This window comes from Cupressus sempervirens, chromosome 4 (assembly GCF_028749045.1).
Source record: "Cupressus sempervirens isolate cs-2001-9-10 chromosome 4, ASM2874904v1, whole genome shotgun sequence".
In the NCBI taxonomy this organism is placed as follows: Eukaryota; Viridiplantae; Streptophyta; class Pinopsida; order Cupressales; family Cupressaceae; genus Cupressus; species Cupressus sempervirens.
In genome coordinates this window covers 6,689,561-6,715,379 of record NC_143121.1, presented here as the reverse complement: position 1 = coordinate 6,715,379, position 25,819 = coordinate 6,689,561, and the positions used below count along the sequence as shown (strand labels likewise).

General features: G+C 36.7%; 1 protein-coding gene across 2 annotated transcripts in view; it reads right to left on the bottom strand.

Moving 5' to 3' along the window:
* Positions 1-370: 370 nt before the first annotated feature.
* Positions 371-25,819, bottom strand: part of LOC149559658 (syntaxin-31-like) — a 191,827-nt gene continuing 166,378 nt past the window's right edge. Inside the window, exons 5-7 of one of the 2 annotated variants that reach the window (XM_089824234.1) lie at positions 24,367-24,405; positions 1,138-1,335; positions 371-881 (exon numbers count right to left, since the gene is read on the bottom strand). In XM_089824234.1, coding sequence (XP_089680360.1) covers positions 722-881; positions 1,138-1,335; positions 24,367-24,405 — 397 coding nt within the window. In that variant the 3' untranslated portion in view covers positions 371-721. The remainder of the gene's footprint in view (positions 882-1,137; positions 1,336-24,366; positions 24,406-25,819) is intronic. The other variant, XM_089824235.1, reaches the window with a different exon arrangement.

Below are 25,819 nucleotides of genomic sequence, written 5' to 3'. Positions count from 1 at the left end.
AATTAAGGTTTGACTCAACACTTGTAAAGGACACTAGATCATGTAGAGGTCACTATTATGCCCACCTAAACATGATTGTTTAAGCTCTTGTCATCACATAGGGTGTTGCATTAATAGAATTCTAGAATTAAAATCCAATGTATCAAAGACTCCTCCCATCTTCTCCTTAATCATCTGCAACTTCCAACAACTTTAAATCAAACATGTCTGCCTTCTCCCTCCACTCATCTCCATTTCTAACTTCAAATGAACATATTAAACATCAACTCTTTCTTTATTTATCCAGAATATATTTTTATGCGTTTTTTAATGTTTTACTCTAAATATTAGATGAACAGAACTTTTTTTTTCAAGTAAAATCTCTTTACAATTAAACAAAATATAAATTTACTTGCAATGTCATTTACTTGTAGAATGTTGTTTGTTTGGAGATAAAGGCTATTAGCGAGCCATTCTATACATTCATTCATGCCTTCCAAGCATGATGCTTCAACAATCTTAAACAAAAGAATTGTAGATATCAACAAGGTACATTACATGACATGTTGTAATGCCTGACAATTGAAATGAGTTTTGTCCCTTAGCAAGATTACAAAGCTGAGCAATTTTCTTTACAACTGAAATGAGTTTTAATTTTTCTCCCTTGGAAAGATTACAAAGGATACTTCAACGCATTGTTACTTTCGATCAAGGACCGCAAACATGACTCGTCCACTTTACATTAGGCCACAAAAACAACAAATATCACTATGAAAATGATAATAACAAAAAATATTTTAACAATAAGCCACCTGTTTGAAGAAATTCGACCCAAGTGTTTCAAAAGAGCTCCTTGCGCACCTTCCACATTGGACAGAGTATCATCCATGTTATCATCTATCCTGCACATAACCATCCAAATAACTCCCTTTAGAATTCATACATGCAAGAAATTGGTTATTGCTTCTGTTTTATGACAATCAAACAGATGACAACAAGAACTAGTATATTTTTTTCAATTTTACATTAAATATGTATATATAAGGAACAAACAACAGAAATCTCATTTGCTTGAGAGAGTTGAAATAAAAATAATATTACAATGAAATGAATATAAGTATGGTTTGGCATAAACTGAAGGCATTGGATTAAAAATACCTGATCGCCAACTCTCCTTGTTGAGCAACCATTGTCGCTAGCTGGGTAAAAATATTTCCAAGCTCTGAAATTGTGGATTCAACATTTTGGAGAGCTGTTGCCCTAGAATGCATCTGTGTATCCTGTGGCCGAATTAACTGTTGCTGCATTTGTCCATCCATCTGAATTGATGCAGTACCATCCACACCAATCCGACGCCTGTTTTGCAGAACACGTATAATATGTTAAACCTCCTGTGCTATGAAAACAACACATGCACACACAACTAAACTCACCATGAGGTGGTGCAGGTTGGAGGTGGAATTTAATTAATTTGGATTGCACCAATCAATTACTCACCCCATTTTTATTTTTAATGACTGCAGAACAACGACTGTCATTATTTAAAATGACACAGTAACAAACCACAAAGTGTCAAAAGACCTGATTTTAATAATCTAAAAAAAAAAACCCACAAAGTATGCTTCTAGATTATCATAATAGGTTTTGAAGCCATATATCTAAAAACACATAACTCTAGGAGAAATATATTAATGCCCACAGCTGATCAAACTCGGACAATTTAATTTTTTAATACAGTAAGTCAAAATAACATTACGGAAAAACAAGGCTCTCCAAAAGAAGGACTAGGAGATAAAACAATGCTAAAAGTGTAGAGAACAATTAGGGATGAGAGAAGGTGAAACAGAAAAACATCTGCCTAAAAACTTATCAGAAAGAAAGAAAGAAAGACATTATTACTGTCTCAAAATGCATCCAATTAAAATAGAGAGGAACTAGAGTAAACATCACCTAGAACATGAAATAAGTTAAACTCTATTCCAGAAGACAAACAATCAGCCTACAACATGCTTCTACAGGTGCACTTTGGCAACAAACTGTCTCTGTCTGAATCTTATCTTCTTGCTGAACTAATATTGGTTCCCCATGCAGGAAGACTTTGCTTCTATTCAATCATCTAAAATGGTTAGAGATGCACACTGCTATTAGACTATGTAGATAATATATAAATCAACTAGACAATGGCTGAAGACAATAGCGGCAAGATTTGTTATAAATTAGAGTCTAATCTGCATGATAAAACATTATATAAGCCTGAGGACTATCAGAAGAAAAGGCTTCTTCTTTATCATCAAATTGATGTCCCTTACATAGCCGCATCCTTCATGGTCTTTGAAGAACAAGCATTTAGTCTATGAAAGACAAAACATGGGAACTTTCTCTATGGTCACCATTGTGACCTTTTTAGACCATCGCCCCAATGCAAATGGGGACCCCCTTCTTTTCACTTTGGCAGTAGTAGTGGTCTTAGATGGCCTTGGTAGCAACTCCAAATTCTCCAAGTCAGAGAGATGAGTTTGAGAAAATTTCATCCATCTAAGAGTTAGGCCAGTCAAGCTACTTGAAGTCATGGGCAAGCAGTTCAACACTAAATCAAGTGTCAAGAGGAAATGAGTTAAAGGTCCAAGATCTGATTAGGTAATCACAAGCCCAGATTGGAGACTAAGTCTTATCACCTAGAGAGAATGAGATATGGATTTAAAAGAGGAGTTGAAGATGAGAAGTATGGCAGGAAAAGCAGTTAGTTAGTTAGAGACCAAGATGAAATTGATGAAGATAGTCGTCTCAAGTATGAAGTAAGTTGAGAGATACAAGGAGATAAACTTTGAGTATAAATAGTTAAAAACATGGAAGTTTGATGATTTTCCAAAGGGAAATGAGATGAAAAAGGCATGAAGAAGAGACATAGATTCACCTAAACAACTTGAAGAGAACGAACAAAATGGAAGATGGATACATGAGGTGACTTGGACTTGTATCCAAGGATAAGCCAGAACTCAAACTGGCCTTAGACAGGCTGTCCAAGGACAGGTCAAATTCCGGCCTGACCATGGGCAGGGTGGTCCAAGGAACCCCTGATTTCCACCCTCTTGAATTTAGGAAATTCTCATCTCTTAAGAAATCATGCATTTAGATATGAGGAATACAGAGCATAAAACATCACTCTCCTCCTAAATCAGTCTTGTATGAGCTGATAGAGATGTCAAATTTTCAAGACAAGCGTGATAGCTAGACTGGTAATAAAGTCATGAAGTCAAGATCAGATCTAAACTCAAAGTTGAACCAATCTCAAACTTGTCACATTGTGGTCAAAAAGATCAAATTGAAGAAATGAAAATGATGTAAGAATGGAGAAGTCAGATTAAGTCAACATGAGAGACAAGGAATCAAGATTCAATGAAGGTAACTTGGACTTGTGTCCAAGGATAGGTCGGAACTTGACCCGGCCTTGGGACAAACTGTCCAAGGACAAGTTGGATTCCAGCTTGGCCTTGGACGTGCTTGTCGAAGCGTATTTGAAATTCTGCCTTTACATGGAGCCTTTATCTTGATTCCCCACCAATTCACAATTAGAATATGAGCAATTTTAAGAGTAAGAAGGCTTGTCTTGGGTGGAAAAGTGATCCATTTCTTCACTCAAAGGCATGAAATCACATCTCCAAGGCAAGAAATTTGGGGATCTATCTCAGGTTCATACGAAAATGCAAATCAACTTAACCAAAATTGATCAATCCCAAGATTGAAGAAGAGTTGAAGTGTCATAATGAAAGATAAAAGCACAAAAGGGACGTAAGTTTTGTGTCGAAGTCAAGGTAGGATGCAAGTAAGGCACTCGGACTTGTGTCCAAGGATAGGATTGATTCTGACCTGGCCTTGGACAAGATTGTCCAAAAAATTCAAAACCTCTGCGACCCCTCCTAAGTGAAATCCATCTGATCTTAAAACTAAGCTACCCAACTCAAAATTCATTTAATGGGGATTTTCAAGTTGATTTACCTCTTTGATCTTACAATTTCAAGGTAAAAATGCAAATTTTAATTTATAAAGGGTTTCATATCTAACCCTTTCGATTTAATGCAATTGTCTCCTTTGTTTTGCACAGTAACTATAAAGCAAGGTGATGCCTAGAGAACAAGGAACTATGGCAAGAATTGAAGATGGCTTCCAATTTGAGAATTCAAGCAAAAAGAGGGTCATCTAAGATTCCAAACTGGGCTTGAACAAGTTTGTCCAAAAAACTCAAAATCCGTGCAACCCCTCCTAAGTGAAATTCATTTGATGTTGAAACTAAGCTACTGAATCCAAAATTTTGAGCTTTGACATAAGAGACTTGGTCACTTACACTTCAAACCTCTTCCATCTATTGAGAAGATGGTTTCTGGTTTACCAAAGCTTAGTCAAGAACATGATGGCATTTGCAATAGATGTGTATTGGGTAAGAACGTCAAAAGTTCTTTTCTAAGTAGTGAAAGTGGATCAAAATGCATTCTAATTTTGATTTATTCCGACTTATGTTCACCAATGTTTGTGGCTTCGAGTGGATTTTGGTATTATGTTATTTTTATTGATGACTACTCTTAAAAGACTTGGATTTATTTCTTGAAATTTAAGGAATTTGAATAAATACTTTATAGCTTCAAAGAATTCAAAGTTCAGCTCAAAAAATATGCCAGGAAAATGGACCACTTTATACCTTTCAAGATTTTTAGATCCAATAATGGAGGTGAATACATTTCTGCAGGCTGTCAAAGTTTCTGAATTGAGGCAAGAATTAAGAGGAAGTTTTGTGAGCCTTACAACCCTCAGCAAAACGGGGTTGCTGAAAGGAAAAACAGATCCATAGTTGAGGCAGCCAAAGCAATGATTCATGATCAAAATTTGCAAACTTTTCTTTGGGAAGAAGCTTCCAGATCTATTGCTTATATTCAGAACCAGAACTCTAATAAAATATTAGAAAATATAACTCCTGAAGAGGCCTTCGCAGGTGTTAAACCAAAAGTTAGTCACTTAAGGATTTTTGGTAGTCCTCCTTATATTCATGTGCCTAAAGACAAAAGATCTAAACTAGAACCATCAGCCAAGAAAGGTATATTTGTGGGTTGCAATGAATCTTCTAAGGCCTATAGGATTTAGATTTCAGGGCAGAAAGAAATTGAGATTAGAGGGGATGTATCTTTTGAAAAGGAAGTTGCTTTCAAAAGATCAAAGGGTTTGTTGGTTCCCAAAACTGCAGATTGGAAATCCAAGAGCCTGCCACTTCTCCGATAGGACTTCTCAATCAGTTCTGGCCAATGAACAAGAATCGCTTTGATTCCCCTGCACTTTAGGCTCCTTCTCCTCAAACCTGATCACTTGGTTCAGAGCTTTTCTATAGCGAATTTAAGCTTTGGAGTTCTCCGGCTGGCAAAGTCCTTGAACTCTACTAAAATGAAACTGAATGTGATGCTTACAGGAAGCAATATATAAATTTTTTGACTTCAATAATAGAAAAACCAATGCCTCTGCTCATCCGAGAAATAAAGTCAACTTCAGTGAATTTTCACGTACAACTTTATAAAGTTCTTATGCACTTATACTGCCACCAATTAAATAATCAAGAAGCGACAGACCAAATATATACGCAATCTTAAATTAGTCCAGATTGAGCTTTAACTCCTCTGGTAGGGAGACAAACTAGACACAGATACGGAAACAATTTAATATTTCACAATATCGGTGATGATCGAATTTAAAATGTTAAATGACCATGTCCACTTATCCGATATTTAAATTATGTATAGAATTCCAAAAAATAATTACAAGAGACGATTCATCTACAATTTAAATCTCCATGCCATTTTAAAAATAAACAAAAGACATTTTATTTTATAATAAAAATAAAATAATGGAATTTATATTACAAAGTCATAATGTTGCTCCTTATTCCTCCATACAATAAATGGTTTTGTTCTTATAAAAAGATGTCAAATATTGAATCTTCTTGGTCTCCAAATAGATTTGAATCTTATTATATATCTTTCCAAAAGGTAATACCCTTTAGAATGAAGGATCGTATCTTTTTAGAATATAATTCATTCCTTTTTGTTACATAATCGCACCTCCATTTTAATTTGTGACATAATTTTTCTTAATGATAATTTTAATCATAAATCTGAGAACTTGTATTTTACCAGGCTATATGGTATGGCCCATCAAATATTAACCTTGCCGGCAAATATTATTTTTATCAAAGTTTCACATTAATTGCCTTTTGAGAAATATGTTATCGCACAAAACTTTAATCGGCTAGGATGGACATCACAAATCCTCTCTTTATTCAACTAGAGCTTTTCTCCATTATGTGGAACATGCAAGAGAAATGATGGATGAAGAGTTCAATACCTCTTTATGTGATTAATACTTCTATGTTCTTCATGGTGTTTGTGCGACCTTCAACTGGTTTCTCTTTTTATCTGATTCGGATGGCTTCCTTCTATATTGTTTTACGGCATGAGTTTTCTCCCGACTCCTTGGCCGCTTCATACACTTGTATGGTATATTAGCACTGACTGTAGCAATTCATGAAACCTCAAGTTTTTATCGTGCTGCAATTGTTTCTGGAAATCCATAAATATGGTGGAGGCTCCTGATAATATATTGTTTCAGAATATGTCTGGTATCAATTGGCAATGATTGGACGCACCTACCCTCAGTCCACTGTTAGCGGCTTTTAATTAGACTTGGGCACCCCATTCTTCCTTATTTATACTCTTTGTGATGTACACTTGCAATTTTATCTAGATGATCTTTCAACTGTAGCACTTTGCAAACAGTCATGAAATTCCACAACCATGATGCTTGCCCAGGAAAATTAAAGAAAAGATAGTTGAAGCCTTTTGCTGGAAAGGCATGATTGGACTTACATACTCTTGATTTATTTAGCTTTTAATTGGCATTGATTTATAGCAATTTTGCACAATTAGAGGCTAGAAATTTTGGACTCCATCAGGGTCTTCCTTAAAGATGGAGAGCGAATAACAAGAGACGAATAAGAATTTGGACATTTATCCTGATCATTCTCATGAGATTCAGAGAGATTCCACTGAAACAGAGGAGAGTTTTGAACAGGCTGATCCCATACCAAGCAACATTTCTACAAGTAGAAAGAAACCTCTACGGCTACATAAACAATGCGAGAGGCACAAAATTATGCAGCTCCTCAAGGCACTTTTAGAGAAAGAAAGAAACAACAGAAATTTTCAGAATATGTGGCATTGAGTCATATCATTGATACTGAACCTTCTAACTTTGTGAAGCATCCAATGTAATGTCCTCATTTCGAAGTTCAATTTTAGAAATAATAGAATTAATATAGGATTAAACAAACAAATAGTATAATTATGATTATAATAATAATTGCATTCACAAAGTCAAATAAATATTAATAATACCTTGTAAGTAAATTAATATATAAATTATTGTTTAACAAATAAATTACACTATATAATATAATATATATAAAGCCAAATATATAATTATCTTTGAATTATTATTACAATAGAATAATATACTATCAATAAATAAAAATAATAATATATAAATGAATAGGGATACTAATTATAATCAATAATCAAGATATTACTAGAACATATTTATATAATAAAATGTTATAATATAATTATATATGAATATAATGATAATTAATAAGACTATGAATAGACACAACCATTCCATTTCTATGGCATATATATACAGGAAAAAGGAACGATAAGGGAAGGGGAAGACTTACGAGATTTTAATCAGAAAATGAAACGAGGCGTAAATGAAGGACACAACAACGATAAGACACTCAATGCACAGTAACAAACAATATATTTTATTTCTTTCCATCATTAAAATAGATTCAGCAATCACAGATTAAAGTGCATATCAGAGGATTACTGGTAGACGAGGGGGGGATTTTTGGATGAGCCTATGAACAGTCAACCAAAATCAGTATTCTAAAATACTCGGGAAAGTTTATCAATAAGGAGGAAGAATCAAAGACAATAACTGCATGGTGATCAATTGATTTCAACAAACACTACAGCCAGCATTGTGCACAAAATATATAAGGAAAAATTCATATTTCCCATCGTCGGAGACCAAGAATAACAATAAGGAAGCAAATTGCCAGACATGAATAAAGGCCTCCATTGGGCAACAAAAATAGATTTACCAATTAAATATCAATCAATATATAAGTCTGATACCCCACTTGTAGCAACCGACAAACTAATAAATGGCGTGAACGATCCCACAACCAAACAAGGATAGAGCGCAAACGAATTAGCAACACACGACCCCTGCATAAGTGGAACCCTCAAAGACATTGAAACAAAACAGAAATACAGATCACATTGTATAAAAGATAAATACAAATTGAAAGATATATAAGGAATTAGAAGTCGATTGCATAGTGGAAGTTGGAGGAAGAGGAGGAGAGATATATCATAGGCAGTGGTAATAATTACCAAAACTCATGAGCGTACCAGTGACTACACCAATATTATTGCAAGAATACATATCACCATTTTTAATTGCATGCATAGAATTTCAAACCCACATAGCAACACATTGTCATGTCCCCTTCTCGATTTTAGTTCCGGGCGACAAAATTAATCTATCTCCACATCCAGATAGATTAATATCAATTTGGCGCAACATGCTCTCCAGTCACAATGAGGAATTTAATTTAATTTATTCTAGAACTTTATTAAATGAAGTAGAGCTAAGTCACTTTAATGTTTTTTAAAGTTTATTTACTTTATAATAGCTTTAAGTGACTACAGGACAAAAATGTCATTTAATCCCACATTCCTTGTCCTTTGTACTTTCCCTTGTTCCAAGGTTATAAATGCACATGTTTACATTGGGATTATCACACAAGAGAATTTATGACCTAAATTATTCTGAGTTTTGGTTGCTTTAATGTGACTGGTCTGAGACTTTGAGGACGAAACCACTCAAGTCTGTAACTCTAAGGAGCTGGGCGTTGCCCCATGCTTCCTTCATTTTCAGTTGAATGGTTGTGGGCAGAATTCGGCAAATAATGGATTTCCAGTTCAGGTATTAAGTAGTTCTATGATCATTTTGTATTGAGAAGTTTGCATACGTATGTTTCTTCTTCAAGCAGTCATTTTTTTAATAAATTATGCATTCGTCGTTAAGAGGTCTGGGACTAAATACAGTTGTAAGATTCAGAAGATTCAATATTGAATTTCTCAGTTCTCTGGTTAATATGACTGGTAGGAGGCTACAATCAGGTGGGTTACTTCGCAGGTGGCCTAGGATATCATTTTCGCAGCAGGAGAGGTGAATAACACCGTTTGCTAAGATGCAACATACGCAAACCAGTTTCGAATAGCTTCAATTTAATGACTTTTTTCTCAGAGCCGTGAATTCCATAACACCAGTCGGCTATATTTTCTTAGGCGAGTGGCATTGTTTTAGAAGACTTTGGCCGATGTTGACCTAGCAGCTTCAAGGAGACCCTGCCGGCAAGATGTTATTGGGCATCAGTCATTACGTGAAGGGAGGTTCGAGCAGCGACTTGAAAACGGTTTTGGTCAGTTGGTTCAGGTGCAAACTAGGTGCTCCTTATGTTATTCACCTTCCGACTGTCAAGACAACATTATTTCGTGTCAATAGGGTCACCAGCAGTCAGGTTCTACAATATTGGAGTTGGGTATTTGAAGCGGGTTGCTCAGGAAGTCAGACGGCTTGGTTTTACTATTATGTTGGATAAGAGTGTTCACAAACATTTCAGGTGACTGTGTTGGGTTAACAAACATATTCTTTGTAACCAAGGAACAAGTTACAGCCTTTGGATACCAGCCCAGGCGTATCCCTCAAAAAAGAATGTGGTATGTTAAATTCTTGTCACAATCACAAAATAAATACCAATCTGTCAATATCATGTCTTCTGAAAACTAGAGGGAATGATTCTATTGTTTTCTCGGTCAAGTTTCTACTATTTGCACTTAATGAATAATTTCCTTGGTATATTTGAATGGGCAATCCAATTTGGGAAGTAGTATTTTCTCAATTATGAGTAACTCATGCAATACGACTATCCACAATAAATATTAAATTCCTGATTGTATTAACAATGAACTGTTTGACGAAATACCCTTACAATAATGTTCAATTGGCAACAGTATTAGAGACTAATTTCACATTCAGTTATTACAGTGGTTCAGTGAATTGTTTGACAAAAATTATTACCTCACATATATAACAGTATTTGCAAACTTTGGTCAAACTCTGAGAACAAATTAATACTGTGATCACTTGAAATCTGCTGTAGGAATTTACTCTGTTTATTACAGTGGTATCAGAGCCACAAAATCGTGCTAGCTTGTGGGAAAACTATTTTTTTTCAGGTCCATTAAACAAAATGACAGCCGGGAATGAATAAAAGGCAATATACATTCTGTCATCTTCAACCGGAAAAGATAGAATCTTCAGAACATCTTGTAGTGGAAGATAGTTATTCAGTAGATGCGGACATAAGTTTTGGGCCAGAAGTACAGGTTGAACAAACCACTAGAATTGAACAAGTTCAGGAACAAGCACCAGTTTCTCCAATGGCACGAAATGATGAAGCAATGGATAGGGAAGTAATGGATACCTTGCGGGCCATTAGAGAGAGGCAAAATAACCTTGCTACAGCTTTACAGCAACTTACAGGTGCCATGCAGCAATTAGCTCTTGTAAATAGGGCAGCACCCAGCCACCATAGTGGGGGTCGTAGCATAGCAGGATCACCCCGTGCAGCAAAAACTCCTACTCGGAATACAGATAGACCCTTGACGCCCGTTTTTGTGAGAAATAATGTTGAAGAAGAAGTAGCTCAACTTGCAGCTCCAGCTTCGTTACTTGATAATGTTATAGCAATTTATGATGAGTGAGATTTCCTTCCGGGTCCAATCAAACAAAATTTGACTTTTAATCAATATATGAACCAAAAGAGGGAAGCTGGGAGACCCCAACATGATAGGAGGCCCAGGATGCAAAACATGGATCTTAAACATGCTATGAACAAATTAACACTTCCCACTTTTGATGGCAGCAATAAAACTACAGCTAGGGCATGGATTCATAAGTTGGATACTTACCTAACACTCAAGCCCATGACGGAAACAAAAGCTATTAGATTTGCCACAATGCATCTTGAGCGAGCAGCCTATGATTGGTGGCATCATGGACTAGTTACCCAGGATCATGGACTCATCACTTCATACGAGGTTTTCAGCTCAAAGCTGATTACTCATTTTGACAGGAAGGATATCGAGGTTTACTACAGGGATTTGGCCTAGTTACAGCAGAGCAGGATTGGATCACTTTATAGACGAGTTTCAGCGAATTTCAATGATGGTACCGAATATGTCCAAACAATGCAAGGTGATGTTATTCACAAAAAGATTACAAGACAGATTTAGGGGTTTGGTTAAAGTCCTAAAACCAAACACCTTGGATGACGCCATTAAGATTGCTTACGATTTGCACTCACCTACATCACTATTACAGCCTCCTAAGAAATCCTATAAAGGATCCACATCTTTTAAGGGAAATAAAAAACAGCAGAAGACAAACACCCCCAGATTGGATTTTGAGACACACAATGCACTGAGGAGAAGGAAGTTATGTTTTACTTGTAAGGAGCCTTGGACTCCTAATCACAGATGCTTGGGTAAAGGCAAAATCCACTACATTGAGGTCCATTCTGAGGAGAAGGAAGGGGTAGAAGAGCCACAAGAAGGTGATAACAAAGTGGATAGCAAGGGGGAGGAAGTTGAGTGGCAACCCGGTAAAGATAAGAAGAAACAAACCCCTACTAAGCAGCCTCCTGTTTTAGCTACCCTTTCGAGTGATCTAGCATGTCATCCTTTCAGGGTGGAAGGGATTGTTAGAGGCCAGCGTATTATTTTCCTTTTAGATACAAGAGCCTCGCATAATTTTATCAGTACACAAATGGTATCTAGGAGGGATTTACAAACAATGGCCATACCTGAGTTTGATGTTAAGGTAGCTGGTGGAGAAGTTTTGAGGTGCACAGAGATGGTAGCCGACCTTCAGATTCAGTTTGATGGTTATCTTCTAGAGTCTGATTTTTACGTGGTTGATCCAGATGGACTAGATGCTATTTTGGAAAGACAATGGTTGAGTACTCTCCATAGGTATACATTTGATCATGAAACTATGCAGCTGGAGTTCTTACAGGATGATAGATTGGTGATCCTCAGAGCTATATCTGATAGTAGTCCCAAGGTGATTTCAGCTCACAGGATGGAGGCTATTTTGAGACATGATGATATAGAGTGGGCTACACAGTGCTTCATCTCGTCCAAGGAGACACAGGGTACAGGACAGCATTATCACTGTGACATACAAATAGTTATAGATAAGCACAGGAGAGTGTTCGAGGATATTCCTCCTGGGATTCCTCCAGATAGAGGATTTGAGCATATTATTGAGCTTGAAGAGGGAGCCAAACCTGTTATTACTACGCCTTATCGTCATCCTAGGCATTACAAGGAGGAAATAGAGAAGACGATAAAGGAGCTTTTGGACATGGGGCATATCAGACCCAGCTCTAGTCCCTTTACATCTTCACTAGTGCTGGTTAAGAAGGATGGCACCCTTTGGATGTGCATAGACTACCATGCACTGAACAAGAGGACTATCAAGAACAGGTACTCGATTCCTCGTATTGATGAGTTGTTGGATGAGCTTCATGGGGCAGTTTACTTCTCCAAGATAGATCTTCGCTCAGGGTACCATCAAATATAGGTCTAGAAAGAAGACGTGCATAAGACAGCTTTCAGATGCCATTACGGACATTACGAGTTTTTGGTGATGCCATTTGGGCTCACTAATGCACCAGCCACCTTCCAGTCCTGCATGAACCATATTTTTAAAAAACAGCTAAGGAAGTGTGTTTTGGTATTCTTTGATGACATATTAATTTACAGCAGAACTTGGGAGGAACATTTACAACATCTGGATGAGGTTCTTGGTCTCTTAGAGGAAAACTTTCTATTTGCAAAGGAATCCAAGTGCGAATTTGGGTTGATCAAGATACTTTACTTGGGTCATGTGATTGGAGCCGAGGGAGTTAAGGTGCACCAAGAGAAGATCCGAGCGATTTTGGATTGGCCACCATCGAAGGATGTATCAGAGTTACGAGGTTTTCTTGGTCTATGTTCCTATTATCGGCGGTTTGCCAAGGGTTTTTCATAGATAGCTGCACCCCTCACTGATTTGACATGGAAAGGGGTTTTTTCTTGGACAGAGGACATCATGGTAGCATTTGATAAGCTGAAATAGGTGATGAGCTCATGCCCAATGCTAGCGCGTCCTGATTTCTCTAAGCCCTAAAGGTTTTAGAGTGTGATGCATCGAGAAGTGGAATAGGGGCTGTTTTGATGCAGGACCGTCATCCCATTGCTTTTGAGAGCAAAAAACTTCGGGGCAGCAAGGTATTATATTCCACATATGATAAGGAGATGCTGGCCATAATGCATGCCTTAAAAAAATTTAGACAGTGTTTGGTAGAAAGTAAATTTATAGTTAAAACCGATCATAATAGTTTATGTTACTTCCTAGAACAAAGGGAATTGAATGAAAGACAACAAAAATGGGTCAGCAAGATACAAGCATATGATTTTGACATTGAATATGTCAAGGGGAAAAATAATATTGTTGCTAATGCTCTTTCCTGTAGACCCCCAGTGCTGGATTGTTACGTCACTTCTGAAATTTCAGCAGATTGGAGATCACAACTACTAGTGGAGTATTCCAAAAATGCACATGCATGTAAGATTTTGGATGGCATACTTCAGGATGAGCGGTACAAGGTACTGAATGGTATTATATATTATAAGGACAGAATTTCCCTAGTACCCAATTCTAAACTAAAGAAGGACATTATGCACACCATACATGATGCACCGACAACAGGGTACCCTGGGTTTTTCAAAACCTACAGGCAAATTAGAGAGAGATTCTCATGGAAGGGGCTTAAGGATGATGTTCTACAACATGTTAGGGAGTGCCAGACTTGTCAGCAGAACAAGTCTGAACAAGGTTTTCCTGTAGGATTACTTCAGCGCCTCCCCATTCCAGCTCAAAGATAGGAAAGCATTTTTATGGATTTCATCACCGGGTTGCCGAGGGTCCAAGGCAGGGATTGCATCTTTATAGTGGTGGACAGGTTGACCAAGTACGCGCATTTCTTCGCAATATCTGCAAATTGGTCAGCTTCCCAGGTAGCTGAATTGTTTTTCTAAGAGATTTCCAGACTCCATGGATTACCTAAAACCGTTGTGAGTGACAGAGACAGTAGATTTCTCAGTACCTTTTGGTAGGAGATTTTCAAATTGACTAGTACAGAATTGACTCCTGGCACAAGTTATCATCCACAAACTGATGGCCAAACCGAGATAGTGAACAAGTGGGTGGAAGGTTACTTAAGGAACTACATTGCAGGACAGCAGAGAGCATGAGTCAAGTGGCTGTATTTGGGGGAGTACTGTTATAACTCCACCTATCATATGTCTATTCGGATGACTCCTTTCCGTGCTCTCTACGGCTATGAACCTCTCTCTTTTATTGATTTGGCTTTATCAGATAGCAGAGCACCATTAGCCAAAGATTGGATTGAGGAGCAGCAGGACATCCTCCAAGCTCTCAGGGATAATATTCAGCAAGCGCAGAATCAGCAAAAGTTGTACGCTGACCGACATCGCACAGAGCGGAGTTTTGAGGTTGGAGATAGAGTTTTTCTTTGGCTACAACCTTACAGACAGAGCTCATTGAAGAAAAGCAGCGCTGAGAAACTTAAGCCTAGGTTTTATGGACCTTATTGTATCACCAGGAGGATAGGGGAGGTCATGTACGAGCTGGAGTTACCTGGTGACAGCAGGATCCACAATCTCTTTCATGTCTCGTGCCTCAAGAAGGCAGTGGGCCAACAGATTGTGCCTTCAGAGAGTTTACCTCCACTTGATGAAGTGGGTAAACTTGTGTTGGTACCAGAGGAGGTGATTGAGACCAAGAAGAGGAAGCTATGCAACAGGTCTGTCAGGGAATATCTGATCAGGTGGAAAGACTTGCCTTATGAGGATGCCACTTGGGAAAGCGAGTCCATATTGCAGCACCCAACATTGAGATTGCTTGAGGGCAAGCAATCCCGAGAAGGGAGGAGTGTTATGTCCCCTTCTCAATTTTAGTTCTGGGCAACAAAATTAATCTATCTCCACATCCGGATAGATTAATATCAATTTGGCGCAGGATGCTCTCCAATCACAATGAGGAATTTAATTTAATTTATTCCAAAACTTTATTAAATGAAGCAGAGCTAAGTCACTTTAATGTTTTTTAAAGTTTATTTACTTTATAATAGCTTTAAGTGACTACAGGAGGAAAATGTCATTTAATCCCACATTCTTTGTACTTTGTACTTTCCCTCATTGCAAGGTTATATATGCACGTGTTTGCATTGGGATTATCGCACAAGAGAATTTATGAACTAAATTATTCTGAGTTCCGGTTGCTTTAATATGACTGGTCTGAGACTTTGAGGATGAAACCCCTCAAGTCTATAACTCTAAGGAGCTGGATGTTACCCCATGCTTCCTTCATTTTCAGTTGAATGGTTGTGGGCAGAATTCGGCAAATAATGGATTTCCAGTTCAGGTATTAAGTAGTTCTATGATCATTTTGTATTGGGAAGTTTGCATACGTATGTTTCTTCTTCAGGCAGCCATTTTTTTAATAACTTATGCATTCATCGTTAAGAGGTCTAGGACTAAATATGGTTGTAAGATTCAGAAGATTCAATATTGAATTTCTCAGTTCTCTGGTTAATATGACTGGTAGGAGGCTACAGTCAAGTGGGTTACTTCGCAGGTGGTCTAGGATATCATTTTTGCAGCAGGAGAGGTGAATAACACCATTTGCTAAGATGCAACATATGCAAACCAGTTTCGAATAGCTTCAGTTTAATGACTTTTTTCTCAGAGCCGTGAATTCCATAACACCAGTCGGCTGTATTTTCTTAGGCGAGTGGCATTGTTTTAGAAGACTCTAGCTGACGTTGACCTAGCAGCTTCAAGGAGACCCTTCCGGCAAGATATTATTGGGCGTCAGTCATTACGTGAAGGGAGGTTCGAGCAGCGACTTGAAAACGGTTTTGGTCGGTTGGTTCAAGTGCAAACCAGGTGCTCCTTATGTTATTCACCTTCCGACTGTCAAGACAGCATTATTTCATGTCAATAGGGTTACCAGCAGTCGGGTTCTACAATATTGGAGTTGGGTATGTGAAGCGGGTTGCTCAGGAAGTTGGACGGCTTGGTTTTACTATTATGCTGGATAAGAGTGTTCACAGACATTTCAGGTGACTGTTGGGTTAACAGACGTATTCTTTGTAACCAAGGAACAAGTTACAGCCTTTGGATATCAGCCCAGGCGTATCCCTCAAAAAAGAATGTGGTATGTTAAATTCTTGTCACAATCACAGAATAAATACCAATCTGTCAATATCATGTCTTCTGAAAACTAGAGGGAATGATTCTGTTGTTTTTCTCGAACAAGTTTCTACTATTTGCACTTAATGAATGATTTCTTTGGTATATCTGAATGGGCAATCCAATCTGGGAAGTAGTATTGTCTCAGTTATGAGTAACTCATGCAATAGGACTGTCAACAGTAAATATTAAATTCCTGACTGTATTAACAATGAACTGTTTGACGAAATACCCTTGCAGTAATATTCAATTGGCAACAGTATTAGAGACTGATTTCACGTTCAGTTATTACAGTGGTTCAGTGAATTGTTTGACAAAAATTATTACCTCACATATATAACAGTATTTGCAAGCTTTGGTTGAACTCTGAGAACAAATTAATACTGTGATCACCTGAAATCTGCTGTAGGAATTTACCCAGTTTATTACACACATTCTGATATAGAAATCCCGCCATCAAATCATCTTGCATAAATAAATAATTATAAGGAAACCTTGTAAGAAGTTCATTCATAGTTATCAACATATCAAAAGGGTCAAATTGTATAACCACATTCTATGAATCAAAATGTTAAAATATATAAATACATTACCGAACATTATATATATTAGCCATATAAGAAATAGAAACATAGTAATTGAGAAACTAATCTCTTGCAAATTAAGATTGTAAGTTAATTGTCCCTATTCCCTACTTTGGTCAGAAGGGGACATTACATCCAATCAGAAAGTTTGGAAGGATGCCATGTTAGAAGAATATCAGTTCATTATCAAAACTGATGTTTAGGATGTTGTTCCTAAGCCTAAAGGAAAATCTATTGTGTCTTCCAAGTTTCTATTCAAGATCAAGCATGTAGCTGCTGGAAGCATTAAAAAACACAAAGCAATGTTTGTGGCAAGACATTTCTCTCAAAATGAGAGAATATACTATGAGGAGACATTTGCTCCTATAGTTCGTTATACATCTATCAGGACTATCATTGTTATTTCTTCAGCTAAAGGTCGAAATTACATCAAATGGATGTAAAAGCTGTTTTTCTTAATGGTGCAGTAGAAGTAGCATTTATTGACCAACTAGATGCTTTTGTGATTCATGGGAAGGAGTCTCATATATGCAGATTGAAGGTATTATTGGCCTTATACAAGCACCTCATACATGGTATGATAAGATTGATCAATACTCGATGAGCTTCGGATCCTTCAAGAATGGTGCAGATTCAAATCCTTCAAGATAATTAATGGTAAAGTTCTAATTTTGGTTCTTTATGTTGATGATTTATTTCTTACTAGAGAAGATAGTTATATTGTAAATTCAAGAAAGATTTAACCTTTGAGTTTGAGATGAAGGATCTTGGTCTCATGCATTACTTTCTAGAACTTGAAGCATGGCAAAGATTTAATAAAATTATTCTTAGTCAGGGGAAATATATGATAGATATCTTTGTTGAGATTGTTAACCCCAACTGATAATGTAACTGAGAATGCTATGAATGTACGTGAAAGAGTCATATTGGTTGTTACATTGTCATTAATGTAAAGTCTTAGTTGGCTAGACATTATGCTAATTCAGTAGAGTGTCACATCATTTGATTGATGAAGAGGATTTGAAGAAAGTATGTTGATGACAGAGTTGATAAGTATGGTATTCAATGGGTACTTGAATGAATTGGACAGTGATAATGTAATGTAGGTTTGATTGTTTTACAATTATGTAATCATATATTGAAATGATGTATTCACCAAGCAATACAAGCTATACCGAGTGACTAGGTGAAAGAAGACAGTGTTCACCAAGTGACTACAGTAGTTGTTGAGCAGTTGGAAAAGGAAGTGAAAATTCAGTATTACCTAAGTAATATATTACCGGAGTGAAATGTTATGTTCATCAAGTAACAGCAAGAAGAAAAAGTTAAGGAAAATGGAATTTGAGGCTGACTTTTGATGAGAATTACGAATGTTCAAGAAGTTTGAAGGGTAAAGTCAAAGTTTGTTACGAGGCTGGAAAAATACAATGAAGATCTGCTGATAGAGATTAAAGAGGGATAAGAATGAGCACAAAGTTCGATTTTCTAAGTGACTAGATTCATTGTATTTGGAAGAATCTAAGATCTATGGATGTGTTATGCGGCAAAACCTGGAAGAATCTGGAAGCAAAGAGACTACTATTTAAGGAGATGTTAAAGGAAGTTTTTGGTTGCTGGTTGAATGTTGAATTGAAGTGAATTGTTGAAAAATAAGCTGAAAGAAGCAAGGTGAACCAAGCAGAGCAAAGAGAAGATCAAAGCAGAGTTTGAAAAAGTGAAATTGTGAAAGAGTGTGAAAGAGTGCGAATCAGCTAGGCAGCGATTAGAAGGAAGAAGATAGAGCAAAAAGGAGATCTAAACAAGCAAGGTAGTGTTAAACCTAACAGATTATTTTGACAGTTACTTTCTTACCATTGTAGCAAAAAAATCTCGTAACTAATTGGACCTAACAAGTCTATGAAATCCTTTATTGTAACATCGACTAGTGGTGTTTATAAGTCCTTAAAGGCCACCCTTTAGACAGTATCAAGGAGTGAACAAGGTTTGGATGATCTTTTGGTGTAAATCCTCTAACCAAGTCACATTAACAATGTATATGTAAACCTTTAACAAGGTCGGCTCCTAGCAGAGCTCACTTCAAAAGAGTGACATTATTTGGGTTGCCGGTCCCAGGTATTTTTCCCTTTACAAGGTTTCCATGTTAAAAATCTTGGTGTCAATTATGTGATTGTTGTTATGTTGCAAGTTGATTTTCATGTTTTTCACTTTTTACTGCAACTCGGTAACTAGGTAACAGTAGAGTTATAATACTGATATTCGGTAATAACAAAAACAGTGAGTCAACAGAATGGAGTAAATTGATTGTAATGAGATCACGGAGTTATTTGTTTTGAAGTTTGTTTGGTATTAAAATGTTTGAAGGAATTGTAGGATAACTGAACATAACTAATTCAACCCCCAGCCCCTCCCCCACCCTCTCAGTTATCTAACAATCTTGAAGAGGTTTGAGGTATTGAATTGCAAGGCCGTGTCTACTCCAATGGAGCTAAATCTGAAATACTTGAGAGTTGCTGCAGATAGTTCTAATTTGGTAGATTCAGACACGTATAGAAACCCGATTGGTTCTCTAATGTATTTAGTGAATACTAGACCTAGTATTTGTTATGTAGTGAGTGCTCCCAGTCTATTTCTCTGCGAACCAAAGCATATTCATTTAGTTGAAGCCAACCAAATCTTCAGATACTTGTACGGCACAATTGGATTTGGATTGAGATATGCTTCAGATGTAGATCTCAATCTACAAGGTTATTCAAATTCTAATTGGGTTGGGAGTGTAGCTGATATGAAAAGCACTTTTAGATGTTGTTTTAGTCTAAGGACTTCCATGATTTCTTGGTGCAGCAGGAAGTAGACTTCTATGGCTCAAAGCATTGCAGATGTTGAATATATTGCAGCATGTATAGGGTCTCGAGAAGCAGTGTGACTTCAGAAACTTCTTGCAGGTTTGTTTGGTCAACCTTTAGATCCAACTGTGGTCCTTTGTGATAATCAAAGCGGTGTAAGTTTTATATGAATCCAATATTTCATGATAGAAACACCATGTAAAGATCGAATATCATTACATCAGAGATATGGCATTGTGAAAAGCTAAGAAAACAGTATATTTGCACTGATGTATAGGTAACTGACATTCTCACCAAGCCTCTCTATCGAGTAAAGTTTGTTGATTTTCCAAACAAATTTGGAGTTGTTGAGAATGCTATCCTTGCTGAGTGGGAGTCTCAACATTAATTATTTTTTATTATATGATAAAAAGCATATTTTTCTGAGGGAGAAATATGAGGTGAAAGCCCTTGAGATATGTTGCTATTTTAAAATGTAAATTTCTTTGAGAGAAGGTAAGACTATCAATTCAAATGAGCTTTGGCATAGGAGACTTGGTCACTTACACTTTAAAGCTCTTTTATCCATGGAGAAGATGGTTACTAATTAACCAAAGCTTAGTCATCATAATGGCATTTGCAAAGGATGTGCATTAAGTAAGAATGCTAGAAGTTCTTTTCTAAGTAGTGAAAGTAGATCAGAATGTATTCTAGATCTGATTCATTCTGATTTATGTGGAGCAATGTTTGTGGCTTCTTTGAGTGGATTTTGGTAATATGTTATTTTTATTGATGACCATTCTCGAAGGACTTGGATTTTTTTCATGAAATCTAAGGAATCTGAAGAACTACTTTGCCGATTCAAAGAATTCAAAGCTCAGGTTGTAAATATGTCAGGAAATAGGATCAAGGTTTTGAAATCCGATAATGGAGGTGAGTACATTCCAAGAGGTTTTCAAAACTTCTGCATTGAGGCAGGGATTAAGTGGGAGTTTGTGTTGCTTACAACCCTGAACAAAATGGTGTTGCTTAAAGGAAAAGCAGATCCATAGTTAAGGCAGCCAAAGCAATGGTTCATTATCAAAATTTGCATACTTTTCTTTGGACAGAAGCTTCCAGAACTGCTGTTTATATTTAGAAACAGAGTCCTCATAAAATATTAGAGAATGACTAATGAAAGAGGCCTGCACAGGTGTTAGTTAAACCAGCAAATTGTCCCTTGAGGATTTTTGGTAGTCCTGTTTATAACCATGTACCTAAAGACAAAAGATGTAAACTAGGACCATCAGCTAAGAAAGGTATTACAGTGAGTCTTCTAAGACGTACAGGAATTTACATTCCAATGCGAAAAAAATTGACATCAGCAGGGATCTATCTTATAAAGAGGAAGTTGCTTTAAAAGGTCAGTCTTCCTTAGAGATGGGTAGTGAAGAATAAGAGACAAATCAAAATTTGGAAAATTATCCTCATCATTCTCATACGATTCAAAGGGAGTCTACTGAGCTAGAGGAGATTTATGATCCAGCTGATCCCACAGTAACTACTGATGGGCCAAGAAACATTTCTGCAAGTAGAAAGAGACTTCTATGGGTTAGACAAACAGGAATTACACCAGCAGGGAAGTAGAAAGAGACTTCTAAGGAAGGTATTAAAGTGACTCTTCTAAGACGTACAGGAATTTACATTCCAATGCGAAAAAAATTGGCATCAGCAGGGATGTATCTTATAAAGAGGAAGTTGCTTTAAAAGATCAGTCTTCCTTAGAGATGGGTAGTGAAGAATAAGAGACAAATCAAAATTTGGAAAATTATCCTCATCATTCTCATATGATTCAAAGGGAGTCTACTGAGCTAGAGGAGATTTATGATTCAGCTGATCCCACAGAAACTACTGATGGGCCAAGAAACATTTCTGCAAGTAGAAAGAGACTTCTATGGGTTAGACAAACAGGAATTACATCAGCAGGGAAGTAGAAAGAGACTTCTAAGAAACGTATTACAGTGAGTCTTCTAAGACGTACAGGAATTTACATTCCAATGCGAAAAAAATTGACATCAGCAGGGATGTATCTTATAAAGAGGAAGTTGCTTTAAAAGATCAGTCTTCCTTAGAGATGGATAGTGAAGAATAAGAGACGAATCAAAATTTGGAAATTTATCCTCATCATTCTCATACAATTCAAAGGGAGTCTACTGAGCTAGAGGAGATTTATGATCCAGCTGATCCCATAGAAACTACTGATGGGCCAAGAAACATTTCTGCAAGTAGAATGAGACTTCTATGGGTTAGACAAACAGGAATTACATCAGCAGGGAAGTAGAAAGAGACTTCAAAGAAAGGTATTACAGTGAGTCTTCTAAGGTGTACAGGAATTTACATTCCAATTCGAAAAAAATTGGCATCAGCAGGGATGTATCTTATAAAGAGGAAGTTGCTTTAAAAGATCAGTCTTCCTTAGAGATAGGTAGTGAAGAATAAGAGACTTCTATGGGTTAGACAAACAATGCAAGAGGGAAGCTCCTCGTGGCACTTTAAGAGAAAGAAAGCAAAGCCTAGTTCAACTGTCACGACCCTCTCTCATTGAGGTTTGCAGCTTCACTCTCTTTAATAATGGTGTTTACTAACACCACTTAATAATTATTAATAAATTAAAAATCAAAGTAAAATAAAGTGAGAATTTCAAACAAACAACAAAGTAAAAACCTTGATGTCAAATATTTAAGCAGGTCTGGGCCTTTTGGAGGACATGAAAGCTTTAATGATAAAATTGGTAGAATTTTCCTGAATCACAGAGCTGGGATGAAAACCCCAGTCATCCTAACAAGGGTTAGGATGCAAAACCTAACCTGTCTCATCATTTTTTCTTTTCAAAACTGCCATTTTGAAATTCAGTTTTCAAAGTGTCTTGAGACAAATCATATCAGACAGGCAGTTGCTGATTTTGAAGGTCTGCCATAGAACACATTAGACAGCTGATTGCCCAATTAATTTGCCTGAGAAACAACTATTCCTGATGGATTGCCTAAAGGAGTGCTGATTGAAGTTATACAGGCCTGTTGAGAGGCGTAGTTGTCAATTTCAATAAATACTTGCAGATCTGGGCAATGTGCACAGCATCACCAGCTGAGTTAGTGATCACTGCAACAAATCAGACCTAGAAAGTCCCAAACCTGATCTGGACCCTGCGGGTGCATTGACACTCTGATCATCAACAGTGGTAGCGTTAAATATAGGCTCAGATGAGCTCCAACAAAGTTTAAGCATTAGGACAATGTCATCTAAGTTTTTTCATGCCTCGGACCATGGAATTGGGGTCATAGATCTGACCTGAAGCTGTCACTGATGAATTCATTGAGAAGATTTAGAAACAGAAACATTGTTTAATTGCAGCATCCTGCACCTATGATTATTCCTGGAGCTATTATGTGCTAAGTTAATGATCTTACTTAAATATCATAGATCTGAGATTGCTTAACAAATTCGAAAACCCTAGGGCCATAATAACAACATTGTTCCTTCCACCTGTTGCTTCACTGTTCTCAATGTGTCTTTTAAAGGCTCTGTAAAAGTTAACAGGGAGATGCATATAAACATGTTTCTTAGACACGTTTGTCCTTTAAAGGGTTCCTAAAATTTATATGGGAAAGGCAAATATATGCATGTTGCTTGGTTATCTTTTTTCAAGTTATAAGTTGTTCATCTCATATAATATCATTATTCATTAATTGCAAATAACCTTTATCTAAAATGGAACTTTAATGAAATAAAACTGGATTTAACATTAAAATTTATACCTAGTTAGGATTTGGCACATCGCCTGAAATTGCCATTTCTATTAACCATGGAACCATCAATTCCTACAAATAACTCTTAAGGTTGATATTGGCACATCTGTAATTTACTGGTCTCATTTGGCATCAGTTGATCCTAACTAAATTTTTGCATACAATAGTGAAAGCATCTCTAGACTATCAGCATAATTGCTGAATATGCTTATGATGATAATGCATATACATTATGCTGCTTGTATTATTTCCTACTGTTCAACTCTCACATTGTTTTCTCAAATTTTCCATTTGGCAACATTGATGGTTGATGCTGCATGAGGGCTTCAGCAAGAATCACCAACACTGTATTCAGATGACAAGAAGGTGAGAAAATAAGTCAAATGCATTCCGTCTTGTCCCTCCACCAGTACAACTGTTATGTCTTCATCAGAAAAGATCAAGCTAAAATATTCTTAACAGGAAATTTAAAATGTATATCACAAACTTGTTAGATTCATTCAAAAAAGCCAATAACTACTTTATAATCAATCGTAGAGAGCGAAAAAAGAAAAATAGAAATTGGAAATTTCTATGCTAATACATCCATGGTGCTTAAGAAAACTGAATGAACATAGACTTGACAAAATATTAAAAGTAAACATACCTCAGCTGGCTATTATTGGAATTGTCAATTGATGGCATTCTGAAAACCCAAAATGAAAAGTGTTAGATAAGCCTCATTTAAGGAGGAAAGCATAAATATGGAATGAAATCCTACAGAGTGTGCAGGAATTCTGAAAAAATATTAAAATTAAATTGATTTTATGTAAACATTACACTAAAAGCAACCTTTTGCACATAAATATAATAAAACAACAGGAAACATAACATTTATAACTAACCATATCCAATATAGATACAAATGAAATGTCATCAACCAGTCTCACCGAGACAACTTGTTTTTGGAAAACGGACTCGCTCGTGTAGGATCAGATATTTTATTTCGAACTAATTACAAAAAAGAACAATAAAAACATCCTAAAAGCACTCAATGTTAATTAATTTCACTGTTTTATTTTCTACTGAGCTTCCTTATTTATTGGAGCTAGATCTTAGCTTCAATGAAATTTTCCCAGTCAAAGATTCAAAAAGATTTGAAGGCACATATATTGTTATGGCCAGTTTTACCAAGTTTATCTTTGAGATGTAATGAGCACTAACTTTGGCAACTATTTTGCAGAGACCATACAGAGATAGCAATACTATGATTAAAGATTTCATTTGGACATAATTCACAAGGATTGATGAGATTCATTGATTCTTACTGGTGGATTATAACCAAGAAAAGCATTTTGGAGCACTCTTGTTTGGCTTTGTTTCTTATTAATTTCAATCAACTATTCAAGCAGATTTAATAAAATGGCACTTCAAAATGACAGTCGTCCAGATTTGACAAGCAATAAAAGCTCATGTATGTCATGGCACCTAGCTCCATCTTGTGCCCATACCTGTAGATTTGTGCAAAATAAAGTTTCATCCTTTTAATGGCTAAGGTGACATAATCAGCAAATAGCACTGTTGTATAAGATTGGACGATATACGAGTTATTCAGTCTCGCCTGTTTACTGCACAGGTTAACTAAGAAATGCACACGGATAATGAACAACAGAACTCTTAGATTCTTCGCATATGCCAACAGATTACATTATGCTTCATAAGATGAATGATAGATGATGAGATAAAATGATCCCAGACGGGATATAAATACTATCCGCCGAACCTTCCCGAAAGAGTCCGTTGGCCACAAACATTATGTCCACTACAAACTATTTACCCGTCGGCTACAGAATACAGAAAGTTGAAACACCGACGACAATCATCCCGTCAGCTACAGAAACATCGACGACAATCCAATCGACTGACACAGTTTCTACTTACGACATCATCCCCCCCAAAAGAAAAAGTCGTCTCCAGACGACAATTACAAAATATCTGAGATAAATTAACAAACAAAATACATTAACAGAGTGACTACAAAAAAAAATCTGCTTCTGTCACATCACTTCCACATTCATCCCGTTACATCTATAGCCTTTGCTAACACAACACTGTCTCCC